This window comes from Crassostrea angulata, chromosome 8 (genome assembly GCF_025612915.1).
Source record: "Crassostrea angulata isolate pt1a10 chromosome 8, ASM2561291v2, whole genome shotgun sequence".
In the NCBI taxonomy this organism is placed as follows: domain Eukaryota; kingdom Metazoa; phylum Mollusca; class Bivalvia; order Ostreida; family Ostreidae; genus Magallana; species Magallana angulata.
Window position 1 is genome coordinate 37,100,521 of NC_069118.1, and position 27,087 is coordinate 37,127,607.

The following is a 27,087-nucleotide window of genomic DNA, read 5'->3' on the forward strand; positions in this document are numbered from 1 at the left end:
AAAAAAAAAAACCAGTTTACAAGAAACAGTACTTTGTACAATTATCTGCTAATGATCATCACAGTCCCATTATCTTGATCCCTCTTATTTACAACATGCCATCGATAACATCAATAAGACAAAAACATACTGTATGGATAGTGCTTACTATACCTCAAGGAAAAAATAACACCATAATGAAAAAAAATCCCACAGGATAATAAAACATATCTTAATTAGCATTAATAAGAATAAAAACCATGTTCTAAGTAGATTACCAAAAAACTACAATGAGTCACCTATAAATATTGTTTGCTTGCCCTCCCCCTTTCAGTGTTTGAACTTGTAATAAGTCAATATGTAGATCGAGAATACACTTTTATTATATAATTTGTGAAAATCTTTGATAATCTGGTTTGGCCGATGAATGTTTAAAGTTAAAATACCGGTAGTACAATGCACCATGGTGAATTTATTACATATATTTTGAGTCGGACCATATTTCAACACTTTGATGGAAGAAGGCAAACAATCATTCTTTTTATCAAAAAGGTATTCATAGCATTACTTTTCTTCAAAGCCTTAAAGATGCTTATTAACAATACATTGTGTATTACTTTATATAACCAAAGATTGCTCAAGTGTGAATACTTCGGATTAGCAATCACTCACACAGTTCACATAGAGCCCTGTAAGTCACTCTGTATGGTGGTCTGTAACATAGTCAAATTTAATGCCCAAGTTACAACACAGGATGCATGTCAAATGAATTTACTGTCATAATTCTATAAGTCCTCAATAGGATGTACACTGAAAGTTGGATCAAATTTCAATACTTATGCTTTCCCCCCCCCCCCCCCCCCCCAAAAAAAAATCCTAGAATAAATACTGGGTTTAATGAATTAAAGAAACTAATATTTGCCTTCCTGGGAAAAAAAAGCAACAACTTATGAAACAATTTAAAAAATAATGTAAATCAGATAAAATACAATGGAATGCTTATTGCAGGGAAAAGGAATCAAGTTTGTTGATATGTGTATATAATTTATAAGAACGATCATGCTAGTAATCACTAACAACTTCTTTTTGTGCTAATTTTCTTTTTGTGCTAATTGTCATTGTCAATTCGCCTGTTGTTGGCTATAAAGAAACACAATTTTGCATTGTGTTCGTAAGATTGCATAACATTTCGTTAAAATAACAAATTATATAGTTATATACAAGAACAAGATAAAATTGGTTTTCATAACATCATACAAAAAATAGGACACAAACTTGGTTTTCAAATAACAATAAGAAACACATGTGTGAACAAACTCTGTATCATAAGCAGATCTAAATGTTAAAAACTGGACAACATCAAACCTTTTGGTTTACAGTTAAAGTAGCAATGGGTTTCATAGGGACATATTTGCTGTACATGAAAACGGATATAATGACCAATGTTGCACCAACGAAGAACTGTAGGGACAAGTGAAAGTCAAAAAAGTAAATAGCTGCTATACAAGATATGATAATTGCACCAGATGTAGCAAAACCCTTGAGGATATTGTCTGCATACTTGACCACCACAGCCACGACCAGACCCCCAAACGACTGCAGACAGATGACGGTCCACACTACGTAGTCATAGCCGAAAAAGAAGCCTTTCTCCGTGACTTTCGGCCCGTCGTTGATTTCCATGGTGATTAAGCCGATCACAGATCCTATGATTCCCAGCTGGACGTTTCGCAGCCAGATACTCTGATTGGTTCCTTTCAGGATTTTCTCAAAGTAGACTCCAGCGAATCCAGAGAGGCAGCACTGGACCAGGACAGCTACCAGTCCCAGCAGGGGGCGCTGCTCCACGGCGACCTTGCTTTGGGAGGAGTTGGAGGGCTGGACCTGGACCAGGGCCACCCCACAGAACAGGATGAAGAGGGCCAGCCACTGGAGGCGACTCAGGGGCTTACCCAGCATTAGCACCGAGAACAGCGCCGTCGTCAGGATCTTCAACTGGTATGTCACCTATAAAAAGAAAAATTGTTTAACTAAATCTGATATGTCACCTGACAAAAAAAATAGAAAATCATTCTACTTGATCTGATAGGTAACAAGAAGACTAGAATAAAACTTTAGACATTCATTGATTATTTTCTCCCCTATTTCATACGAAATTTGATTGTGTTCATACAGCTTAAATGACAAAATTAAATGCTCTTAGGGAAATAAATCCTTTTATCCCAGTCAGTCATTACTATTCATGATGCAACAATTTATTACATAGTTTTACTTAGCACTAAATACAGGGTATTTTTATGCGATACAACTAACTTAATAATGTGCATATCAGCCTCCAGGGCTGATATTGATCTGCGGGGCTTCAGCATTCGGCCCTCTGACTGATCTTGGTGTCTCAGGCGATACAGGGTGTAATATGAAAAAGGGTACGTATTATTCTTTATATATCATACGGCATGAAAGGTCAAACTTTTAGAAATCTAAACTATCCTCGTTACAAATATATTAGTATTTCTATGTACTTAAAAATTGATCAGGACTATCAAGCTGAGGATCTCATTTATCAGTTCTTTAACAAGTCAAAATAAACTCTCTGACCTAATGTGTCACTTGAGGAATAAAATAAAACTTCAGAGATTTATTGATGGGTCACAAAGAATAAGATTATATTATGCACATATAAATGTATTCGTTATATATACTGATATAAAAGATATTTACAGCCACTTTAAAGTACTTCCCCTATTTCTATTTCCAGTCTACACCAATTTTTCTACCAGGTATACTGCTTTAAAAAGTATTATTAAACAGTGTTCCAATTATTATAGCTTTAAAAGCATGTTTAATGAATGTTTCTATAGAAAGAAATTTTTGTGATTTTTCATCAAGCTACATAAGTTAGAAGCTTTCTGCAAAGTTTGCTGCAGTTTAAAGGGACTTGGACACGATTTTAAATCAACATTTTCTTATTCTTTTTTTAATGTATAAAATGGTTTATTTGCTCATTTTGAGTGATTGGCCAAAATTTGATTGTCAAGTTATAAGAGAGATACAGAGGTAAGAAATCATTGTTATGTAAATAAAGCTTGAGTCTTATATTTGTTTACAAATAATGTAAAGTATGGAATTACCATTTCTTTTACAAAATGACTCGTGACAAACAAGGTAAACTGATTCAATGTGTTCAAACACATTTAAAAGTATTGAATATAATTTCCAATTAATTTTTTTTACATACAGACCCATTTTGTAAATGCCTCAGTTTGAAATATTATGAATAAGTGATCATGTGATGTTGCAAACCTGTTCAGTATTAAAACAAGAAGTTAACGCAAAAGCGTGGTCCATATGCTGGTAGCAGACTATCGCATTCGTAGACAAGATATAAAGATATACACTCATGTGAATTGTTTATAACTATGCATATGAAAATATGCATTTCTCTTTACATAAAATGGCCATAGTATTCAATTATTGCCAATGAATAACATGGTATTCGTCACACTGACCAAGTCTGGGTCAGGTTTCTCAGATAGCAAAAAACAGCGTTTAAAATGGCATGCAATGTATATATATACAGCTTTAAGTGAAAATGTTAAAATGTTTTCATTGATTTTTTTTTCTTGGTACATGTACCTATAATTTTGTGATTCAATGAAACTTTTTTGTAGCTAAATTGAGAGCATGGACTGATGTTAGACTTCAGAATAGATTCAGAAACCTTTCATATGCTGAAGAATTCACTGGTCTTCCTATGTAACATACTGATCAACAATAAAAATTATTCAAATTTTTTGCGCACAGACTAGATGGGTCTTGATAGCTGTTGACCTAACAAGCGAGATGAGAAATCCTTGGGTCATGAAGGCCTTAAACACAATCTTTTTGTTAATAACTTACCAGTAATATGGGGTTGCAGGTACATATGTACCTTCAAAATGGTAGAGCATCATGTTAATCAAAAGATTTTTTTAAAAATTCAACTTGAAATGACAATTAGTCAATTACCGGTAAATTTGATGGAGATTTTATCCAGATAATGGGTTTTAATATTTCAAATCTGGGATAGATCTTATCATATTTTTTCTGCTAGATAGTACATGTAAATTCAGGGACATATCCTATTCTCCTTGGTATTTAGCATACATCCTGGTTACAAGAGGCAGGATCACAATGTAGATTACATAAACCCTGTTCACCCTTAATACTTCTATCCTCACAAACAGATGTCAACCCTGCCTGCTGGCTGTCTAAATCAACTGCTGACTTTTTTTGCTTTCTGACTACAGAGCATTGCTTAGTTCCCAGATACCTTTATACTTAGGTAACCATTAAGACCCCTTTGCCTTTTGTTTCATATATTATGTATTACATGTAGTGTAGGTTATCAGAATTCAAAAGGAATGACTGGTAATCTTAAAGTTTTCTCTAGATAACATATATGTATCTTATGGGGGGGGGGGGGGGGGGGGGTGAGCCAGATTGTTCAGTGCATTCATTACCTAACATGGCATGATACATAATTGCAAGGCTTAGATGTAGAAATCAAAGCAATAGAGGTTTCTTGGATATTAGTTTGGTGTTACTTTTAAAAAGAAAGGGGTATGGTAGTGTGGTAGGCTTCAAACCCATGGACACACATACCTATAAACTTTACAACACTCTAATCTTAGTTTAGTGTATGCTAACAACATGATCAATAGAGCACAGTCTTTACTATTTGAACATATCCCAAGGGACCTTATAACTATTCGGTGTAGCACATGTTTATATCTGCTACCGGTAACTGCCCAGGAGTATAATTTCTTTTTTTTAGTTGAGATGATTGAAGCTGAAAATGAACATAATTATGTTGATACATGATAACCATTGCAAACTTCGAACTATATTTCATTGCCATCATTTATAAGAGTGACACGAGTTATAGTAAAAGTTAAGTTCTCATTAAGATAAATATCTTAATGAAAATTTTTTGTATTTAATTATCCGGCCTTAATTTCCTGCTGTGTGGGTTTTTTTTATGTCAAAAAAGTGCACATTGAATTATAAATTACAGAGTCCGCTTAAACTAAAGTACAGATCTCCATTTTGTAGAGGCACCGCCTGTGTCTGAATACTACTAGCAAACGATTTTACTTACGATATAATTTTTGACAATTGGGAGCATTGTACAGATCAGAATTCCATGAATGACAAATTACTTGTGCTTGCTGCCTACATTTTCATTTCCTGTTTTTTATGTTTTCAACTACTGTAACAATCATTATATTTTGAATATCAAATTCAAAACAGGATAGATTTTTTAATCTGTCACTTGTAAAATGAATTCATTATTCCCAAATTTAACAATATGATCATATAATGACCACAGCTGCAATTAGCACACTCGACTTCAAAAGAATACTTCTTAACTCAGAATTGAAAAGACATATCCTATGAAACAAGGTAGTATGCAGTATTCTAATCAACTGATACCTGAAAAACTGCTGCGTCCAGATTTGAGACAGCGACAAAGAGAAGGTTATTTTGCACGGTGTATATGATGGACGGAACAGAGATCTTCAGGCAGTCCATAGGCTGCTGTATGATGTTCTCGTTGAGATGTGACAGAAACGCTCTAACACTCCCCTCCTTGTAGAAGATGATGATGAAGCAGGCTAGGAACTTGAGGACTTCGGACATGATGACGGCGGTGGTGGACATGAACATGTCGCCGGGACGAGTGCGGACATAACGCATCATCAGGATAAAGACTGCGTTCTGTAGCATCAAAGTTACCAGACTGAAGTACTTTAGATGTGTAGCCGTTTCTGAAAGAGAACAATTCAATCTGAGTATCATTTGTAAAAATGTCATACTGTGGTATTCTCATCCTTCATATAACTCCAATTCTTGTGGATCTCATAGATGAGCAGACCAGGATTGGAAATGAAATCTTTCTCAAAGTATAAAACATGATAACAATTAATCTGATTTAGTGATTTCTCATGAATCAATGTTTGCTCAAAATCTATGAAAAGTGGCATCCTTGAAAATTAATGAAACATGCATGTAGAGTATGTGACTTTTTTTTAATAACTTTTACCTGACAGCAGGAAAATGGATGATAAAAAAATTTATCATTTTAAAATGTTTAGGTCAACAATACAAGAGCCAATTTCCACAGTATATAAAAACATGCATTCTTGAACATTTGGTCTGTTTGATGGTTTTTTCATTGAAGAAAGAAGTTATAAAGAAAAATAAATCAACATAGAGTGACAAAATCTATGAGGAGCAACTGAAGATACTGTTTATCCAGCTAAGGACATAAGTCTTAAATCAATCCGTAACAGCCGTGCAAATCTTTGAACAAAACCAACAGATATTACTTCAATCTGTAACAGGAGAGAAAAAAATCAGTGGCTGGACCAGAATTCCTGTATTCCTATATTGTAGTTTGGACCTCTAGTACTGAGCTATTCAAGGCAATCATTAATGGTCCATACTGTCACAACTTTTTCATTCATCCCTTTTTAGTTAAAAGTTCTTCAACTCAGAAGAAAACAAAACCCAGCATCTATACCCCAGCATTATAATTCTAATGCTAGGGCTATAAAAGACAAACTTTGTCTATGTTGATGGATTAAATCTAGTCTCGATCTACATGTTTCCTCTGTTTCTTCAGATAGCAATGCATAGGATGCAATTCAATTTAAAGTAGTCAAAAGCATGGGTTAATATAATGATTTCTTTACAATTTTTAGACTCTGAGGAAGTAACTTTCAAGTAAGATAAATTAATTCATTAAAATTATAATTTTTTGGACTGTTTTGTGCCAGTTTAGCTTATCGAAAGTGACCCGCATTATACACTAAAGCGGTGATGTCATAAGAACCCCTGTCGAAGTCAAAACTTCAAAGACAGAAATAGTTTGTGACAAAGACCTGTTTTCTGATATAATCTCTTTTCTGATGATAACAAACAACGAACTGTAAATATGCATTTCAAATATTTTTCAACCAAGTTGTAAAAAGTGATATGGAATACCCCAAAATGACTACTGCTACGCTCCAACTAGCACAAGACAGAGCAATGGGTCAAACATTTGGCTCACTCAATGTAGTATTTAAACCTTTCTGGTAGAGCATTGGTTTTTTAAAATAAAGTTTGAGCCTAGTAGTGGACATTCAACAACAAAATATTGACCTACTTGGTAGTGATGGGCCGATTATCGCCGACAATCGAAAGTCGGTCTCTAAATGTCTCCCGATGTCGATGATCGATTAAGATTTTCATAATGGATTATTTTTAAAAAAATTAATAAAAACGTAATTTACAAAAATTCTTCGTACCACTTGACTTTTTTCAAACAACAAAAGAAAATAGGTTTAAACAAAATGGCGGCGCGATGTGCAAGCCACAAGTACGAGGCAAATGCCACTAATCAAGATCCAAACAATAACATGACTCAGGAAATATTTCCATATCCAAATACAAACTTTAAATCCACGGTGTGGAAGTATTTTGGATTGTTGACTTGCTCATTTTCTTGAATAAAAACCTTGAAATGTACTGGTGAAACATTGAAGTGGTATGTCATGTGACTCGGCCAGTAGTAAACTTGTTAGTCACAATGTTTAATAAATGTAAAATTGTTTTGGTTTAATGTTTTTGAAATAGTAGGATTTGAACTCTGAATTTCAAATTGATTTGTGATATTTTAAATTGTTTATGTTTATTGTTTGAAGTTTGAACTTGTTCCTAACTTCCTAGTCACTATAAATGGTACAATTCCTATTTTCTTTCATTCTAACCAGGTGCAGTAAATAAGATTGTATGCGCATACATGTAATAAAATATAAATTTTAGTAACATATTTGATTTATTTGAGAAACTATTTAATAATTTCAAACAACTGAAACAAGTATATATTACTGTATATATAACGCAAGACGCAAGTTTTTGTTCAGAGTTTCATTCCATTAAACATTATTTGAAAATTTTTGATTATTTAATCGATTATACACTTTCGATTATTTCCAATAATCGATTATGAAAATTTTCCGATTTCCCACCACTACTACTTGGAGTCAAATGGAGAGTCTTGTGTAAGATTTTCAAGGGAGAGATATATTTTTTAAAAAGTCAGAAGAGTGAGATAGTGTTTATATGTATCATAGGCCGTGTATTGCTCGGTAGAGCATTTGTTTTTCAAATTAAAAGGTCTTAGGTTCGAGCCTACTTATCAATTATATTCAATTTCATAAACAAATAGGCCTACATCAATTTTTAATACAAATACAATGGTATTTTACTAATTGGAGCTATAATGCCCGTGGATATTGGCCTGTGTAGCCGAGTGGAAGAGCTCTTGACCAGAGATGCAGGGGTCTGGATTCTCGGGAATAGCTCATCCTTACTTTCCTACTACAACACATTTATGCAGTTTCGGGGAAGGAAATTCGGAAATCAACATGAAATACAATAGTGGACATAATCGAAAATTATACAGTATAGATATTTCTTACAATACCTGTACTTTGGGTATCGACATGTCCGTTTGTTTTTCGTTCTGTCTGTCCCGACATGTTGAATAAGTTTCATCAGAGCCACGAAACTAAACTCCTATGAATATGACACCGAGTCGCCACCCTGTCAACTCATGTAAACGCAATCAGCGATGCGTTCGACTCTCTGTAGTCAGTTTTCCTTGAATCGACAAGTCGTGTTTACATAACGACCTGTTGTATGATGATACAGCTACAAAAAGCTGAAGGAAATTATACTGGTAAACTTGAATTATGTTCATCTCAGTGAATATATAACAAATGAAATGATATTGGACCTTTAAACACTTTGGCTTGAATATTTCTCTATTTCTTTATACAGATATGTGTCAATCTCTTTATCATGACTTTCAGTGTATTTAATCCTTATACTATACTATACTATATTACGATATCTGAATTAATATCACGGATGGGTTTAATAAGTCAATTACATAATAATATTGTCTTATGGCAATCTATGCGTTACACTAAACGCACGTTTTCTTATATCCGGTGCCGAAAACCGTGTTTCTTATCTGAGTATGTTTGACGCGATATAAACAACCAGATAAGAGGGTTGAAGCATGATAAATAGAGAATCTGGGTCATTGGAGCAGAACAGCCACGAAGAGAGGAACCTCTTAGAAACTCCAGACTCTGCCACGGGTAAGGATTTTCCCGGATTTTCTCTGCCGTGGTGTGTGTGTGTTTTTACGGTTAATTCGCGCACTGTTTGTGTATTTAAGTCATGCAGCTTATTTGTGGGAAAGTATATATACTTTGTGTTTTCGTTGTTAACATTTAGTACTTATTGAGCATCAATTTTCAGAAATGGTATGGTTTTAATATTGATCAGTTGATGTATGGTTCCTGCAGTTTTAAAACATGTCTTTGTAATGCTTATCTGTGTTTAGTGCATACCATATTTGTAGAACATACCTTTGCACCTAATTCCATGCAGAGGCTACATATTGTGTCAGGACATTATCAGAGAATCCTTGAACCTTGTAGTTTTGTCCTAATATTCAGAAGTCGTTTTGTCCTAATATTCAGAGTGGTTAAGACCAATATTAATCACTATCAGTGCAAGTCAGTCCTAGATACATGTAGGTTCTCTTTTCATTGCCTTTTGACTTTGACAATTTAAAATAAAGAACACATACCTATCAGTGAAGTACTGTTAAAATCAACATAAGGTAAAATATTCAAGATGAATTCTTCATTCTTTTCAAAAAGGGAAATTCACAAGGAGGAAAACAGATTTTTTAAGAAGGGGGTTTAAAATGAAATTTCATGAAACTTTATTTCATAAAGACACAAGTGTAGATAAACCTATCAGTGGTGCGGCAATATATCAATCATATTGATTGTGAGGGCCCACGATACGTGTATCATATCATCACATGTGTGATTAACTCTCTAGAATAGTTACATGGTGTAACATTAAGACATTAAGAAGTTTCATATAGGGTTAGAAATAATTTGTTCATTTTGTTCTAATGTATTGAATTTTATATCTCTACAGTTATATGTCGGATGCTGCAGTTTATTCTTTAATAGTGAGCGCAGCGAGCTCTACCGGCAAGGCGTTTGTGAATAGAAAATTCGGACTAGTTGCACATTCATTCAACGGATTTTTTGGCGTCAGTAAATTGGACCAGTAATGCATTGTTTTAATCGTCCCAGTAGTTCCCTGTAATCATGGCAATTTTCACCACCTCACCCTCTCACGAGAATCAGCAAGACAATAAAAACAATAACGATGTATACGACAGATACAGTCAATAATACCTCTAAAGTTCACCTCAGTACACTCTCAATCAAAAATAATCGAGTGACGTCACAAAGGTTTACACATTGATCCGATAGATTTTTTCGGCGTCAGTAAATTTTTACCCACAATTTATAGTACCAATGGTTTTCAACCTCACGTTCTTGCGAGAATCAAAGTACATATCAGATGTGTAATTTTAAGAACATCATGCTTTTTTAAAAGTAAATAAAACAGTATACTTCGCGTACTTTTATTTCTCAGGGGAGTTTTAATTTTAAGAGTCAGACGAAACTTAACCAAGGTGAACTTTGACGTCACAATAAGGGGAAATTACTCTAACTGAAATTATTGTAAATCTGCTGAAAATCCTCGCAAAATCTTGCAAAGCTAAAGAATGAGTACATTTCTTCAGATATAGGCAACAGTTGTAACTTGCACTCATTTGGATGAATGCTAGCATTTATTTTATTCACTATAATTACGGTAACGTTAATTTCCAAGAACATACACATAGCATCGATTTTTAAAAGGGGTTGGGTGGGTGGTTGGCAGCCTCCTCCAAAAAAATCTTTATAAGCAAACAGAAAAAAATGATAATTCTCAAAATCATGAAAGAAAATTCTAATACTTCAGCTCTTTGTCAGTTCAATGGTTTCTTTAATTTCACTTCCATTTATTACATGCTCCCAATCCCAAGGTGGGGGGGGGGGGGGGGGTGGCAATTCCATTTTCTTTTTTTAATATGATAAGCAAACTTTTTAAGCATAAATTAAAAAAGAAAAAGTAAAAATTATTTTTTTTTTTAAAGTGGAGGGGGCAACTACATGATAAGTCGATTTTCTATGTGCAAATTGAAAAAAAAATTTTTAACATGGAGGGGGGGGGGGTCTATGTTAAGTCAATTTTTGTATGTAAGTTTAAGAAAAAATGTCTACTGCAAAAAGGGGATGAACTGACGTACGTTACAATCACTTTAAAAGAGGAGATACAGTGCAATGAACTTTTACTTTAAAATCTTTATTATTCAACAACATTGTATCTGAGATTGAACTATTGTTCTACTTATAACAAATCTTATAAACTATGAATAATGTAAATTTACTGAAAAAATAGGTATGTTTTCTTTTATTTTGCAATCAAATTTATTTACGGTTTTAATTTTATTTTTATTGATTTATCATAATTCATTGTTTGATCACATACTGCGCTCGCCCCAGCGGTCGCACCGTAAAACATATTATTCCTGTAGGAATTAGCATGATTAAAACTTCAAACGCATATCTCTATTTTTCATTTGGTTAAATGCACTACATATTTTTTTCATACCAAATTAAATGCACAAGTGCATACTCAATCATGAAATACCAATATATGAAATCAATTTTATTGAATGGTAAATACTTGCAGTAAGGAAAATGTAACCTTACAAAAAAAAGTTCTCCTGTTCAAAATTTTAATCTTGTATAACTTTAGTGTTTGTGCTAAGTTTATGCTTTCCAAAAATTGTGTATAATGTTCATCCAATCTTATATGCAAACACCATTTACAAAAGCGACACATGCACTTTGCCATATGACTTCCATCCTATATGCAAACACCATTTACAAAAGCGATACATGCACTTTGCTATGACTTAGTTGACCACACAAGGCACTTCATGGACTTAGGTTCATCAGTGATAAAGAAATACATATAGGTATCCGAACTACCAGCCAAGATTTCGACAGCAGCAACTTCATTTGCTATTTGAAAGGTTGCCCTGAGATGACGCGGTACGGGATGTTGTTAGAGCTTTTATAGCGTATCGTAGAGGAGCGGTATTACAAGTCTAACTTTAATTAGATTGCGACTCTCTGAGAGTGCCAACACCAGTGAGGGAATATTTAAGAGACAATCTGTCTCACCTGCAAGAGAAAACCTCAGGTCCCAACATCGAACCCAGAATTAACAGAGACATCTTGCCTCAGCTTGCCTTGGGTTTGAACCCAGGTCCTCTATCATACAAATCCAGCATGGAACAATCAAGCTAAGGGGTTAACTCATTAGCTAGAGCTAGTCGGAGTGCCATGTCAACCATTCAGGATGTTTAGCAATGTCAAGTAATGTGGAAGCATATGGTATACATGTACATGTGAGCTTGCTCACTACTAGTAATTCTCTCATTTTTGTGAATGATGCATTTTACATTCGTAGTTGAAATTTAATCAGCAATAAACATCATATAAAACAACTCTTATTTATGTGATTTGCAAAAATGTTCTACAGTGCGTACAGATGATTGATATCTAGAACACATATCTGCACAGTCGTGGATACCAGTAAAGCATGTCTAAAGATTCAGTCCTTGTAGGCAGCCATTACAAATCTTGTTTCTCCGTTTCCTATACTTGAATTTTTACAGGAAACTGTTGTGCAGTAGTTTTATATAGTACAAGGATTAATTGTTCAAATAGTGTTTTAACAATGGAGTCTCTGGTGAAACGTCGTCTACATTCAGTATACAAGGAAAGTATGTGAAGTCATAATTCTCTAGAGTAAGATTTGTATCTTTTAAAAATTATTGACATCTGGTTTTAGAAAAGTGGGATTAATTTTGTTTTTCATCTTTGAGAAATTTTGATGGCTTTGTTTTTCATGACAATTTAATGATTTCATGTATATGAGGCACTTATTAATATTATATTCATATTAACAACTCTTCACCATCTCTTTTTAAAGATGAGGTTTATTAGCCATACAGCATCTTCTGGTACTAGTCTGCATATGAATCCTGTAATGTTTTTGTTTAACTGTGGTTTTATGTCAGTTCACTTTACACACTGGTCATTGGTTGATGTAACATGTACTGGATCTCCCATGATTTGTGATAAGACTTTATTAAAAATTAAACCGAAAACAGATACAAATGTACAAAAATCAGGATAAAATTCAATCAGAAAAGTTGTCCATAGATCCAAGGATGGCCAAGCTGGAGGATTGCCGGATCAGACGTTTCAATTATTTGATAAAGATCAACATATTCTATCAAAAGGTTGTCTGGTCTATATTGATGGAAATAGGAAACGTTGTCGATAGGATTTAGCAGCTGTTGTTTTTGAGGTGAAATCAAAGTATTGAAAGTACACAATGTGACATTAGATATAATTCAGTACAATTTAAGGTGGCTCACTACGTCTTGAAATATTTTCTCAAATCAGCAGAAAATTACTTGATTATGATAGATATCATAATGGATAAGAAGCATTTAAGTCAAATAGGCAAAAAATGTGCAATTTTGGATGAAAAATTACATTTTCACAAATTTAATTCGGTAAACATGAACAAAAGCTCCAGGCGGGTTCAAACTCATGAACTGCGGTTCAGAAGCCCAGTACTTTAACCATTGAGCTACGATGATATACAACCGAATCGAACGATATAAACAGTTTAACAAAACATTTAAATTGCCATCTTGTGACGTAGTGTCTTAAAAAGCATAAGTCTGGGTGTAGTGAGGTACCTTAAAAACATTGATGATCAGACCCAAGGCCATAAAAGTTAGATGAGCTTTTGGTCTCAGCATCACTTTTACTGAAGGAATATATATAGTGGAAAAGTGAGACTGAGATCAAAAGTGAGCTCATCTTACTTTTATGGCCTAACAATTGCACCTGCATTTCTTTCAATGAAGGGTGAAAGTAAATAATTCAGAGATGTTAACCACATTTATTATTTTGATTTTAATCATACACAACTACCAGTATTTCTAATATTCTTTTCCCAGTTTCAAAATGCAGTGAACTTTCTTTGTAAGATTTTGTAAATATATCTGAAACAGAACTGAAGGTAATGGAGAATGGCAGCAGTAGATCAGCCATTTTTTTTTAAGACTTTGCCTTTTGTTACCTCATATAAAGATGTTTGATTATGAAAATTCAGATAACAATTTCAAACAGCTGTGAATGATGAGAACTCTTTGCCGTGGGCAGCTTTACAGTTGCTTTATTGATCAAAGGTGTAGGGTAAAGCTAGGAGTTGTAGACCTAAAGCTACCAAATCAATTGATAGTCAGCATGCATCTACACACAATTTAAGTCAGTTAGATGTGGATGATTGTCAACTGAGATACCCTCAGGAAACTTTGTACAACTCGATCGCCACCCACCACACTAGTTAAGTTTATTTTCTCAAAAATTATTACTGGTACAGTTATGTAATTTGATGGATCTACATGTATGTGAATTGACATACCGGTACTTATATTATTACACTTATACTTATCATTGCATGCTTATATCAGGGTTGTCTCTAAAATCCGAGAGGCGGGGAATTCCCCCACCTATAATGCCTTAATTATCCGGCTATTTTTGCATTTCAAACACAATGTAACTATAAGCAAGACCCCCAGACCCCCTGCTACTTTTTCATTTCCACCTTCTACTTCAATTTTTAGAGACAACCCTGTTATATGAATGGATTACATGTTTGTCAGTTGGTTTACCTACACTCAGAGAATGCCAATTGAAAAAATGGACCAGCCAGAATGAGCAAGTGATCATTCAATGGCAACTTGTCAATGGGAAAGTGGCTAACAATTTCCTCAACAAATAACATTTAAAAAAACCCAAATGAATTGTAAAAACATCAAGTATTTGAGATGTTTGGAATAAATTTTTTAGAGTTTTGCACTCACCCCATTGTTAGTACAAATAGCATTTTTATTAACGTCCGATTTTAAAACCCACACTGACTTTGCTGATCACAATGCATGTGATGCTTTTAGACATAAATATGTACTGTTAGTTGATATAATTAGCATAATTTAGGTGACTATTGCATTAATTATTTAAAAATGGTTAATGAAGTACAATACAGTTTTGTATCCATTAATTAATGTAAGCCTACAATAACAGGGCCTAATTATGCATCTGATTAATCAATTTGATTTTTGTTTGTTATAATTATTATAAATATTAAAAAAATTAATGAGCATATTGCTTTCAAATAGAGCTAAATAACTAAACTTACATTATATGAGTGCATATATACAGTAATCTGAAATAGCATAGTACTTCATGCACATGTATGTAAATTGATGAACCTACTTGTGAATACATGTAACGTAAATGTACATGTATGTACTAACTTGGCTATTTAAATTATAAATAAGCACATAACGAAATATGAGAAAGAGTTTTTATCTGATTACCGGTATGTAATTTTTGTTTCTTGTTTATAAGGAAGCTGTCTTTGTGATGATGTGGATATATGTTACCTGTATTTTAAATTTTCCACAATTGAGATTGAATAAATTATTTGGATCAGTTCATGATGCAGAAGATACAAGAATCTTATATACAAAGAATTTTATATATCAATGTGACAGCTGCATGGTTTCTTATGATCTCCCATACTGTATCTACATCTTTACCATCTATTAATTCTATAAACATTAGAATAATCAATGCATGCATGCAGTCAAGGTAATTGCAAGTTGGGAGTTAGCTCTGAAGCGTCCTTTTTCTTCTTGTTAAAGTTGCAGAACGGTGGCTTGTTCACTCCTGTAGAAATTGTTGATCATGCATACAAAATGAGCTGCCTCTAACTTGAACGTGGTGTAAAGGTGTTGTTTTGGTTTTGTTATGAAGCAGAGCTCTGAACATTAAGGTTCTGTCATTTGAGAAAAATATAACTCTTAATGTCATTAGAGATCAAAGCTACCTTAAATTACCACAAATATGATTAAATTGGAGAATGCTGGAATGAAAGAAGGTAAGATATTGATTGAATTAAAATTAAATGCCTTCAAAAAACAGCATGCATCTGATCAGGGATTCGGTGTACATATCAGAGCTTGACAGATGACAAATGTTTTCTTACACTTGTCATGCATATTTCTGCTCCTTAACGATATCATTGCGGCTTTGTGTTGTTATTTTTTCTTCTATTGAGATTTTGGGTCTATTTTTATATGCCTGCTAAGCTTAACAGTAATAATTCCCATTGTACAACTGAAGCTACTAGTTTAGAATCAAAATAATAATTGGGTGACCGGCGGCTATGTGGAAAGAATCGGGCATTTATAAAATCTAGTCATTTCACCCATTCTAGGTGAGGACAAACTGATTTAATAATCGATAATTAATTTGTTTATATTGTCTTTGAATAAATCTGCGTGACTCACTAATTCACCTAAACATAAAGATGTCATCTTCATGTAACAAATATTTTATATTTTATATAATATATAGTATTGGGATGAAATCCAGTAGTATATGATGAGGATTTAAACCCCTGTCACAATGGAGCTGCGTCCTAATGGCGATCCCGCTGTGTCCTTAAATAATGTAAAACACCAAGGTAAATGCAGTAAAGTCTCCTACAGCGCCGTAACAATGCAACGGCATCTTTATTTGTCGCAGTGGGATTGCCTTGAACATTATAGAATGCCATGCGACGGCGTGCACTTTGATCATGCACAAAGTATGCACCATGGCTCTGCATCCTGATAAACACGTCGTAGAAACAGAGTGAGGTCACCCTGACAGCGCTGTAAGGTCTCCATCAGTGCATCAAGAGGTCCGTTGGCATGCTCAAGGAACGAAATTAATCGCAGTGTAGACGCAGTGATAAGTTAATTGCACTTGCACAGGGACCTCTCGGAGTCCTTTGGGATCTCACTGCATCTCTATTGTGCTTTCATTGCGCATCCAAGGTTTGAACGAGTTGTTTTTTCATTTGGCTGCATTCACACAGCAACCCAAAGAGTGGTTACTGCATTCATTGTGCTCTCTTGACATTTCTTCTGTGTTTACTAGCGTACTGCGCTCCCACGGCTTTTCTAGTCAGCCAGACCATGAAAACCCAAACAATTGCTGCTGTCCAATAGCAAACAATGTAGTACATGTATTACCAAATTTGATGTTGATGACTATGTAAAAGTAGCATTTGCGAATATTCCAGGACCTGTTATAAAGGATGTAGATAGAATTAATGCCATAGAACTCTGTGGAAACGCAGGTACACACCGTGGGAGCTCCGTAAGAAAGCCTTGGTTGCCGTCAGGATGTTGTGAAATCTTCACTTGTAAAACTTTCAAATAAAATTGTCATTTTCTCTGAATTTTTCTTGCGTTCCTATGGTGATTCCATGATTTTTACATCGCCCTGGACATGCTGTGGGAACACAGCTTGGTGTGACAGGGCCTTAAGGAAATCAGATGTTAATATAAGTAATATTGCTACAATTTGATATGCAGCTGGACAGCTAGAGAATTAAACTATGGATCATGTGGATATAGAACTAGATCAGATGTTGAGTGAACAGGTTTTTTTGGGGGGAGTGGATCTCAGGTTTTGAGGAATGCAGTTTATATTACAGACATTTCCAGTACATGAGCAATTTATTGTTAGATTACCTGAATCACATAGGTGACATGGGATCTGGTTGTCAGTTGGCACATGACTTCTTTTTGAAATACATTTTATCATTCTTCACTTTGTTCACAATTTAAGTCTTGTCATGCATACTATTGATTATCAATTAAAATGGCTGAATGGGAGAGGTGAATAGAAAAAGCCAATTCTAACCAGCCAATCCTAACCAGATTTGATGTCTAGCATCTGTTGGTGAAAGGAAATACAAATTTATAATACTTTATTTTAACCACCCACCCACTTCCCACCCACCTTGCTCGGGATGCCAGAAATATCGGTAAAACTGTCCATATATTGATGTAATTATTAAAAAATATTTTCTCTACTGATGAGCAATTCAGCAAATAATTTAAATGTAGATTTGATCAACAAGACTCCTAACAGTCCTGTGCTTTTGTAAATTTTAAAATTCATGCCCACTGGATCAGGGATTTTTTGTGTGTTGTTGGAGATGGCTCTATTGAACATATATATACTGTAAATGAAATAGTACATAAAGAGTACTGGTACAGAAAGTGAAACTATACATACAAACATTAATTAAACATCATTTCCTACATTCTAGTCATTTGTACCGTGCAAACATTAAGGAGGCAAACTGAGTGTATACAGACATACAAGATATCATTTACTACGATTGTCAAATTAAAATGCAGAGATTAGTCAGATTTTATTCTTTCTAAGGGAGCTGTACATATCATATTGTAAAAATCTATTTATGAATTTGCATTTTATTGAATTTGTAATATCTTCTTTTGATATAACAGTCGATCTTTAGAGATAATCTGTCCAGAAAACTCTAGGGAATTGCAATTAATCAGGCCTCTAACATATTGGGGATAGTGCATGTAGACATATTGGGGATAGTGCATGTAGACATATTGGGGATAGTGCATGTAGACATATTGGGGATAGTGCATGTAGACATACTGGGGATAGTGCATGTAGACATACTGGGGATAGTGCATGTAGACATATTGGGGATAGTGCATGTAGATATATTGGGGATAGTGCATGTAGACATACTGGGGATAGTGCATGTAGAAGTCTCCATATTCCCTATACCCTTATTCAAAAATGGCAAACAATTTCGAAAACAATTTAAAAAAAACCCACCTCAGAACAGTATTCATGTTCCTGTATTCATGTTCATGTATTAACATTCACTTTCTTTCCCCCTATTAAAGTGCATGGATTGATTTGAGTGACATTTTACTGAACTTTATTTATTTTACAACGATTGATAAACAAGTTCTACAACTTATATTAATATCTCTCGTTGGCACGGATGTTAGCGCGAGGGGGTCATTGAGTAACATTTTCACATAACACAGAAGACCCTATCACCATATCTATTGCGTATGAATACATTCTCATGTGCAAACAAATTTTCATAATGCGAGAAAGCACATTATTTAATCTGTATGCACACACCGTTGCAGTTATGAGACAACATCTTTCAAAAAATAATTATTCAATACCTACACGTATTCATGTTCAGGGTTGCATTCCACTGAGGCAATATTAAAGTCTAGCTATTTGTACTGATCATCTTGGTGTTTTTTTCATTTTGTAACTGTGTCTATAAATATAGAAGTGCAGACACTGACACAATGGCGTCTTATTGCTTGTACATGTATACTGTAAATTCCTTATTTTATGCGAGTTCTTAATTCCACGCTGTTTTGCATCAAATGGCGAGAATATAAAATCGCGAGCACAATTTTTTTTTGTTATGATTTCATTTAAACAATAGGTGATTCATTCAGGATATGAAGGTAGCGACATTGCAGAAAACGCGGGTTATGTAAATTTTTTCTGCAATGATCGCTACCTTTATAACCTGCATGAATCATCAAAGAAAGCATTCTATTGTTTATATTTACATCTCTCTTTCAACTAATTAATTGATTGAATATGAAAAGTAATTAAAATTCACTAAATTACTGTTATGTACATAAGTACGTTAGCTAAAAGAAACAGCCAAATCGTCTCCTGTGAGACTTTGAGTCTGACATCCTCATGGTTATTTCCTGCAGTCCGTGATATTTCGTAGGTCGCTGTAGGTTTAGACCAATCGATATACAGGGCATGCCAATTTCAGACATGTCAATTTTTTCTCAGTTTCGGACGCTGTAGATTTCGACCAATCGATAAAGGGGGCATGTAGATTTCAGTCTGGCTGTTTCTATAGAGCTATGAATTACCAGTAACTATAAGTTTTAGTAAGAAATAGAGGGAATAATACTTGGTAGATGTAAATATAAATCTATAAACTGTCTGAAAAATATGTAAGAGCGATATTTTTAAAATCGGCGTGGGCTACTTCTCACAATTTTACTCTGAAATTACCGGTAATTCGGTAGTTAATATTTTATAATACTAAAATTTCAATGTGTTTGTGTATTGTGTTTGACCAAAATACCTGTTTGTTGACAGATTCTACTTCTGAGGAGACTGCTGATGACACGGGGCAGTGTATGACGAGGACTATGTTGAAACAACTGAGCCTTGTCCTTCTGACCTTACAGAATGCCCTCCTCATTCTGGTCATGCGCTACACACGCACCAGGAAGGGCGACATGTATTTTGCCACCACCGCAGTGGTTCTCTCGGAGGGGCTGAAGGTGTTGACCTCCCTGATGATCCTGGCCGCTCAGGAGGGGACGTTTATCAAACTGATGTGTTATCTGCGGGACAATATATGGCGGCAGCCCCTGGACTGTCTCAAAGTGTCTGTACCAGCCTTCATCTACACGCTACAGAATAACTTGTTGTACATAGCACTCTCCAATTTAGATGCAGCAACATTTCAGGTATGTTTTTGTACAGGTTCCAGTGAAGTATTTACGAAAGACGAATAGGGCCACTTAAAAAAATATTTTTATCTTGTAATTACGAGAAAAGATTTCGTTATTACGAGTTAATTGTCTCGTTATTATGAGAAAAGATCTCGTTATTACGAGTTTATTATCTCGTTATTACGAGAAAAGATCTCGTTATTACGAGAAAAGATCTCGTTATTACGAGTTAATTATCACGTAATTACGAGAAAAGAATTATTGTTGAAATGGCGCGTTTCATTATTCTATTCTTTTTATATAAAGTGTATGAACTACTGCAATGTCTATTAATATACACTTACTTAGCATGATCATCGTTTAAAACGCATAATTTGATATAAAATCAGACCAAGCAGTTTTAAAGAAATTTCAGAAGAATTAGCAAAGCAAATTGATTAATAAATTCATTGAACTATGTGTCAATAATTAAGAAGGATGCGTGTAATTTGTCTTCAGACTCCAAAATGTTAATATACAAAATCAATTATTTTCAATATACATGTAGGTTGTGTATGGACATATAAAACACAAATTCGGGTAAATCCTGTATATCCATATCCATGACTGAAACTATATAGTCATTAAAGTTCTCTGTAACTAATAAAATTGTGTTTTTACGACTATAGGACTACCTGGTATTTACTTCGGAGTGGGATTATATATAAGTTGAATAGAAAAATTACATAAAGTTCTTTCCTTTTATTGATATCAGATAAAATGTCAAATCCAATCATTTTGATATGTAGAAATTAATGAATAATGATCGTTGTTATTTTTAAATATTGATCAAAATTGAATCAACGTTTCTGGAATGAAAAAGATAGACTTAAAGTGTGATCCAGTCGAATTCTTTTCAGAAACCCACCATTTTATATAGATCTTTTCTCGTAATAACGAAATCTTTTCTCGTAATTACGAGATCTTTTCTCGTAATAATGAGATAATTAACTCATAATAACGAGATCTTTTCTCGTAATTACGAGATAAAAATATTTTTTTATGTGGCCCTATTAGGGTTTCGTATGTATTAGATAAAATGTACATGTTTATTTTAAAGATAGTATGACATATTGGTATTTCCAGCTCTTTTACTTCTTTAAGATATCCTTTGAAAACTATTTAAGATTCTCAGCATCTCACCATCAATAAACGAGGACAGAATAACACGAGAAGGAAAGCAGTAAAATGCATCATTTTTAATTCACAAACTGCAGATTGAGAACTGGTCCATTTTAATTAATTTATTCATGAAAGTAGTTGTTTTATTTATTTCATAGAGAAGTTAATGATGGTATATAATGATAAATGTCTGCAAGCACGGGCTGCTTGCAAATTTGAGGATATAAGTAGCATACATACTGTGGAATCATCTTTGTTCGTGGGGAACCAATGTCTGTGACTTTTGTGGATAACTCTTGCCCACAAATTTACATCCCCACAAATGTATATACAAGCATTTGTTTAATACCAGTACTTATTAAAAATTATCCCGAACTTGCTACCAATAAAAACACGTCCCCACGAACCAGGAAAACTTTGGCTGCCCATGAACATTGACCCCCTACGAATATAAATGATTCCACAGTACACTTATCCTATGAAGAAACTTTTTGTGAAATGTTTGTTTTTTAATTTCTCTGTTTCTCATTTAATAGGTTTCATATCAACTAAAGATCCTCACCACTGCCCTGTTCTCTGTGCTAATGCTCAAGAAGAAGCTGAGTCCCCAGCAATGGAGTGCTCTAGTGATATTGTTTGTTGGAGTGGCTCTGGTCCAGTTCAGACCAGAGGATTCCAAATCCTCCAAGACTGCAACCACCGACCAGAGACCCTCCGTGGGGTTATTCGCTGTCATTCTCTCATGTTTCATGTCGGGGTTTGCCGGTGTTTACTTTGAGAAAATACTGAAGGGAACTAAACAGTCGCTCTGGCTGAGGAACGTTCAGTTGGGTAGTATGAGTGTTATAATAGGACTAATCACCATGGAAATCAAAGATGGACCAAAGATTCAGGAGCGGGGCTTCTTCTTTGGTTATGATTACGTAGTGTGGATAGTGATTGTATTCCAGTCCCTCGGGGGCTTACTGGTGGCCGTCGTAGTCAAGTATGCTGATAACATACTGAAAGGATTCGCCACATCAGCTGCCATTGTTCTCTCATGTATAGCCTCTATATACTTATTTGACTTTAAACTCTCTTTTCCTTTCACAACAGGTGCATTTTTAGTGATAATCTCAGTCTATATTTATAGTAAATTTGTTCCCGAAAACAGTCTTCCACAAGTAAATGTTGGGAAGGAGAAATCACCTTCAAGATTGATGTAAATCTATGTTTATGAATGTTTCGAGGTATCATCTAATTTATTATTTTCTGATGATGTCCATCACATGCAATAATTGTTGAAGAATGCTATGCTTTGGGATACATGTACTTATTTGTCATGATTGTTTTGATTGTTTTTTTGTTAAAAGATATTTATGATGAGAAGTTGATTCACGCATGAGACAACTTTGAGGGGTTTAGTTTATTTAGGATAATTTCTAGCAAAAAGCGACTCTGTCTCATTTTAGAGTGTATCTTGATACCTTCTATTACTCAAGTTGTTGTCAGTATTTCTTTAATTATAGTATTTAATAATATCTTTTTTATCACAGTGTCTAGTTAAGAAGAGCAGGAATAGCAATGCATTGGCTATCTAAGAGTATTGAAGCTTTACAATGGGAATAGTTTTCCCAGTTTGTCAAAATTACTTTCAGTTATAAAAACAATGTTTTAATACATGATAATCTTTGAAAAGTATGCCATTAGATATTGGTGCAATGTTACTGTATACAGAGTTATTTTTGCCTTGTGGTATTTTTGCCCTTTTTCACTTGCAAACATTTTCTGTCTTGAATTCGCTCAAACAACGTTGTGAATATAAAGAAAGATAGTTCGAGACATAGGAGTTCACCCAGTCTTAAAATTTGCCTGCTGACAACAAGGGGGAAAGAGGCGGCGAAAATAAAATGAGGGCGAATATTTCCCTGGATACAGTACCTTGCAGTAAAAAGAGTTAACTGAGATGTGAGAGAGAGTTTTGTGTTCTTTCCTTTGTCTTTTAGAAGCATGGGGATTATTTATGATGAAATGTAGGGGAAACGCTAGTAAACCAATGTAGTTCAACTGTACAAGGCATTATTCCACTTATACCATTGTATAAATGTAGATTCTGTAAAATCAGTGGCTTCTGTGAAATGCATGTAGCATTATTGAAATCACAATCATTTGACACACACTGCAATAATGGGCACGATAGTGTCCATTATTAGTTTGTCTTCTCCATTTGAAGGGAGGTAAGTTCTCATACCTCACTGCTCATTTATTGTTGGTCCAAACCGGTCCATTATTCTGTATCTATAAAGCAAGATGGTTCCATGTGGTGTTGCACTTTCATTATACCAGTCTACACTAGCTTTAACGATAGGTGTACTTCACATTATGTATAGTGTATGTTTTGTAAGATCGCCATGTCAGAATTCCATGGAGAAAACGAAAACTATTGTTTATGCATAGATTTGATGCTATATTTGTTATCCAGCTCCATAGCATTGTTTTAAGAGTACTTTGACTGTTCAAATGTAATTCACAGCTTTTTATAAGTACTCTTTATGCCTGTGAAGTACTAATCTCATGTTTTACCAATTGATTATTTCAATCTTAAAAGAATTGTGCATGTCATATTTTTATGTCTTTTATACATGTTGATATATAACAAGTTCATGTTAAAAAAAAAGATTCTGGTCATCAAATTTTATTCTCTCAAAAAATGTGCTGCATAATGATCATGTGTTCAAAACATGGGACAGTTTATAGTGTTGTGGTCATCGAATCTGTACAGTAGGAGAATACATTACTCAGATCATATATTTAATTCACTATGTATTTTCTGATATATTTCTTAAGCAAACCGATTGTAATTCACAGCGCTATAGAAACTGACAGGGCTGAAATCTACATCTACATATCCTGCAAGAATCGTCAAAGAAAGCATTTTTGTTTAAAGTTCACAACTTGCAAGGTTATTATCAAATGACCTAATTAGTTGCAGGAGGATAAGTACCAGCTTACCAATGTGTACTGCCCAAGAAACAAAACTTAAGTTTGAGATAACATATTACCACATGATTAATATCTGTTCCAAATGTTTTCACAATTTCTAAGTTTATTGAATTCTTCAAAGAATGTGGGCGCTTAAGATGTAGATTCGGCAGGAATCTGGGCGCAGAAGGAGAGTGAAAATTTTATCAATTAATTTTGAATATTTTTCGAATTATAACCGTTATTTGGTTTCTATTGGATGTGGAATGAGTGGAAAAATATTTGAAATGCAAAAGGTTTTATTATAATATGGGTCTAAATATAGCAACACGATGCAATTCATTCAAAATCCTACTTATTTACAACTGTTTTTAAATGATTTTGTTGTCTCTGGGTCTTCTCTCCACAAATTTGAAACGTGTAAAGATAACATATTTCAACATTAAAAATGTCGCTTTTTAAAAAAAGATGGAGAGATGACCCAGAGATGACTAATTATGTACTTTTTCAAATTATTTTTTGAAGGATAAATACTAAGTCCATTGATATGACAGTGTTGTTTCAAACAGTACTTTATAGAGCATATATCATGTATATTGACAAGTCTCGCATGGCTTAGTGGTTTCGTCCTGGATTAGTGAATACAGACATTCAGTGTTTTGGGTTCAAATCCACCTGGTGGTCTTTTAAAAAAAAATAAACTTTTTTGTTTTAAATGTTTGTTATTATAACATGATGTTGAATTATAATATACCTGTATATTTTAATTTGTTGTTATTGATTTCTAGATCTGCTGTATGAACACTATAAAAACATTATTTTCTTATTACTAGTTTTTTAGGATATACACAATATAACTGCATTAACATTTCCAACTAGTTATCGGTTTACCTCTCATTGCCATTTTTTGAAAGCTTTGTGAGTTTTTTAATAACCGGAATAGCCATGTACTTCGGCTCTCAACATAATCATATTTTTGTTGAAACCTGTACATAGCCTTTCGAGGTTATAGACATTTAAATCCCAATTGATTCGTGTCGAGGATTCCTGCAAACTTACAATCTTGTGCGCTCACTTTCTTTTTTTTTAATAAGAAATAAAACCATTATACAAATCATGGACTCACAATGAATTTCCAAATTTTTGGCCTGCATTTCAGACCCCCTTATGGAGCATTAGAATGTTGACGGTAACACAAATGTTTGCAATGCTATTTATAAATCTGTCAAGTTTGCATATAAAGCTCTTTTAAACACAGAAACATGATACACTTACAGAATAAAAAATAAATTTTTAGAAATTTTACAAAATCATTGAAATAAAACAGATTAAATAAACAAGATTTTAAATGAGGACACTTTTTCATGAGGTTCAGATATATTGAATCAGTATAAAAGGGTAAAAAAAAAAAACAAAAAAAATTAAAATTCTATTTCACTAAATATAATTAAATCACAGATAGATTTTAAAAAAGTAAAGAGTTTGTAAAATGTAGGTTGGAATGTGTATAAACTGTCTACATTTAAAAATATTCAAATACAAAAGGGGAAAAGCAATTAGTTTTAAATACTTTCCTCCGATAAATCATCGGAGTATGAATCGGGTGTATATTCATCAAGTTACACTGGGTCCATAATTTGTGTCATTATTATATTTAACAGTCATTTATTGAATCTCAAAGGGTTTGATTGTACTTGTATAGGTTTTATTGTCGTAGGTAATTTTAAAATTTAAAACACATGTCATGTACTTAACATGATATACATACGTATATATTTGTATTGAAACATATAATAAATTCAAATAACCTGAAATTTGTGTGTGTTTGTCTTTAGAATTATGTTAAAAGTTCAAAAATCAACTGCTTCTTTTCTTGTTTATCCGCGATAACCCGTTGCAGACGTCGAGGATAAATAGTAATTATTAGCAATCAAATCAAGCTTAAAGGGGCATGGTCACGATATTGGTCAAAAATTATTTTTCCCATTTTAATATTTACAATGCTTCAGAAAGGCATTTTTAATAGGCAACCGAAATTTGAGTGTCATTCGTTGAGTTATAAGCGAGTTACAGAGCTTGAAATTCTTCGTTATGTAAACAAAGCGTTTTTGATTACATTTTGAACGTTGAAGTAAAATTTTCAGTTTTCAACCTAAAACGAATGTATTAAACGTTAAGAACTGTTTATCTATGCTTAAAATAAATTAAAAGATAGACAAATAAGCTGGAAAAAGGATTTTTTACTTGTATATTGAACATATGTAAACAAAAACAGGACACGAGCCTTGTTTACATTACAAAGAATTGTGAGCCATGTATCTTTCTTATAACTCTACGAGTGACTCTCAAATTTTATTTGATCATTAGAAATGCATTTCTAAAGCATTGTAAATTTATATTTATTTGATATTCATATGAATTGTTATGATCTTACCTATCATTCAAAAAAGCATTGCTTATCATAT

General features: G+C 33.8%; 2 protein-coding genes across 5 annotated transcripts; one reads left to right on the top strand and one right to left on the bottom strand.

Moving 5' to 3' along the window:
- Positions 1–831: 831 nt before the first annotated feature.
- Positions 832–8,739, bottom strand: LOC128158578 (UDP-galactose translocator-like). Its single transcript, XM_052821477.1, has 3 exons — positions 8,495–8,739; positions 5,455–5,789; positions 832–1,986 (listed from the first exon to the last, which is right to left on the bottom strand). The coding sequence occupies exons 1-3, from the start codon at positions 8,547–8,549 to the stop codon at positions 1,339–1,341; spliced, it is 1,038 nt and encodes a 345-aa protein (XP_052677437.1). The 5' UTR covers positions 8,550–8,739; the 3' UTR covers positions 832–1,338.
- LOC128158577 (UDP-galactose translocator-like) lies at positions 2,070–26,234 on the top strand. 4 transcript variants are annotated; one of them, XM_052821475.1, is made up of 3 exons: positions 2,070–2,405; positions 20,139–20,515; positions 22,198–26,234. In XM_052821475.1, exons 1-3 carry the CDS (start codon positions 2,396–2,398, stop codon positions 22,864–22,866), a joined length of 1,056 nt encoding a protein of 351 aa, XP_052677435.1. In that variant the 5' UTR covers positions 2,070–2,395; the 3' UTR covers positions 22,867–26,234. The 4 variants fall into 4 exon arrangements, with proteins under 4 accessions (XP_052677435.1, XP_052677432.1, XP_052677433.1 ...); XM_052821472.1 differs by lacking the exon at positions 2,070–2,405 and adding an exon at positions 8,997–9,176; XM_052821473.1 differs by lacking the exon at positions 2,070–2,405 and adding an exon at positions 11,511–12,793.
- Positions 26,235–27,087: the final 853 nt, after the last annotated feature.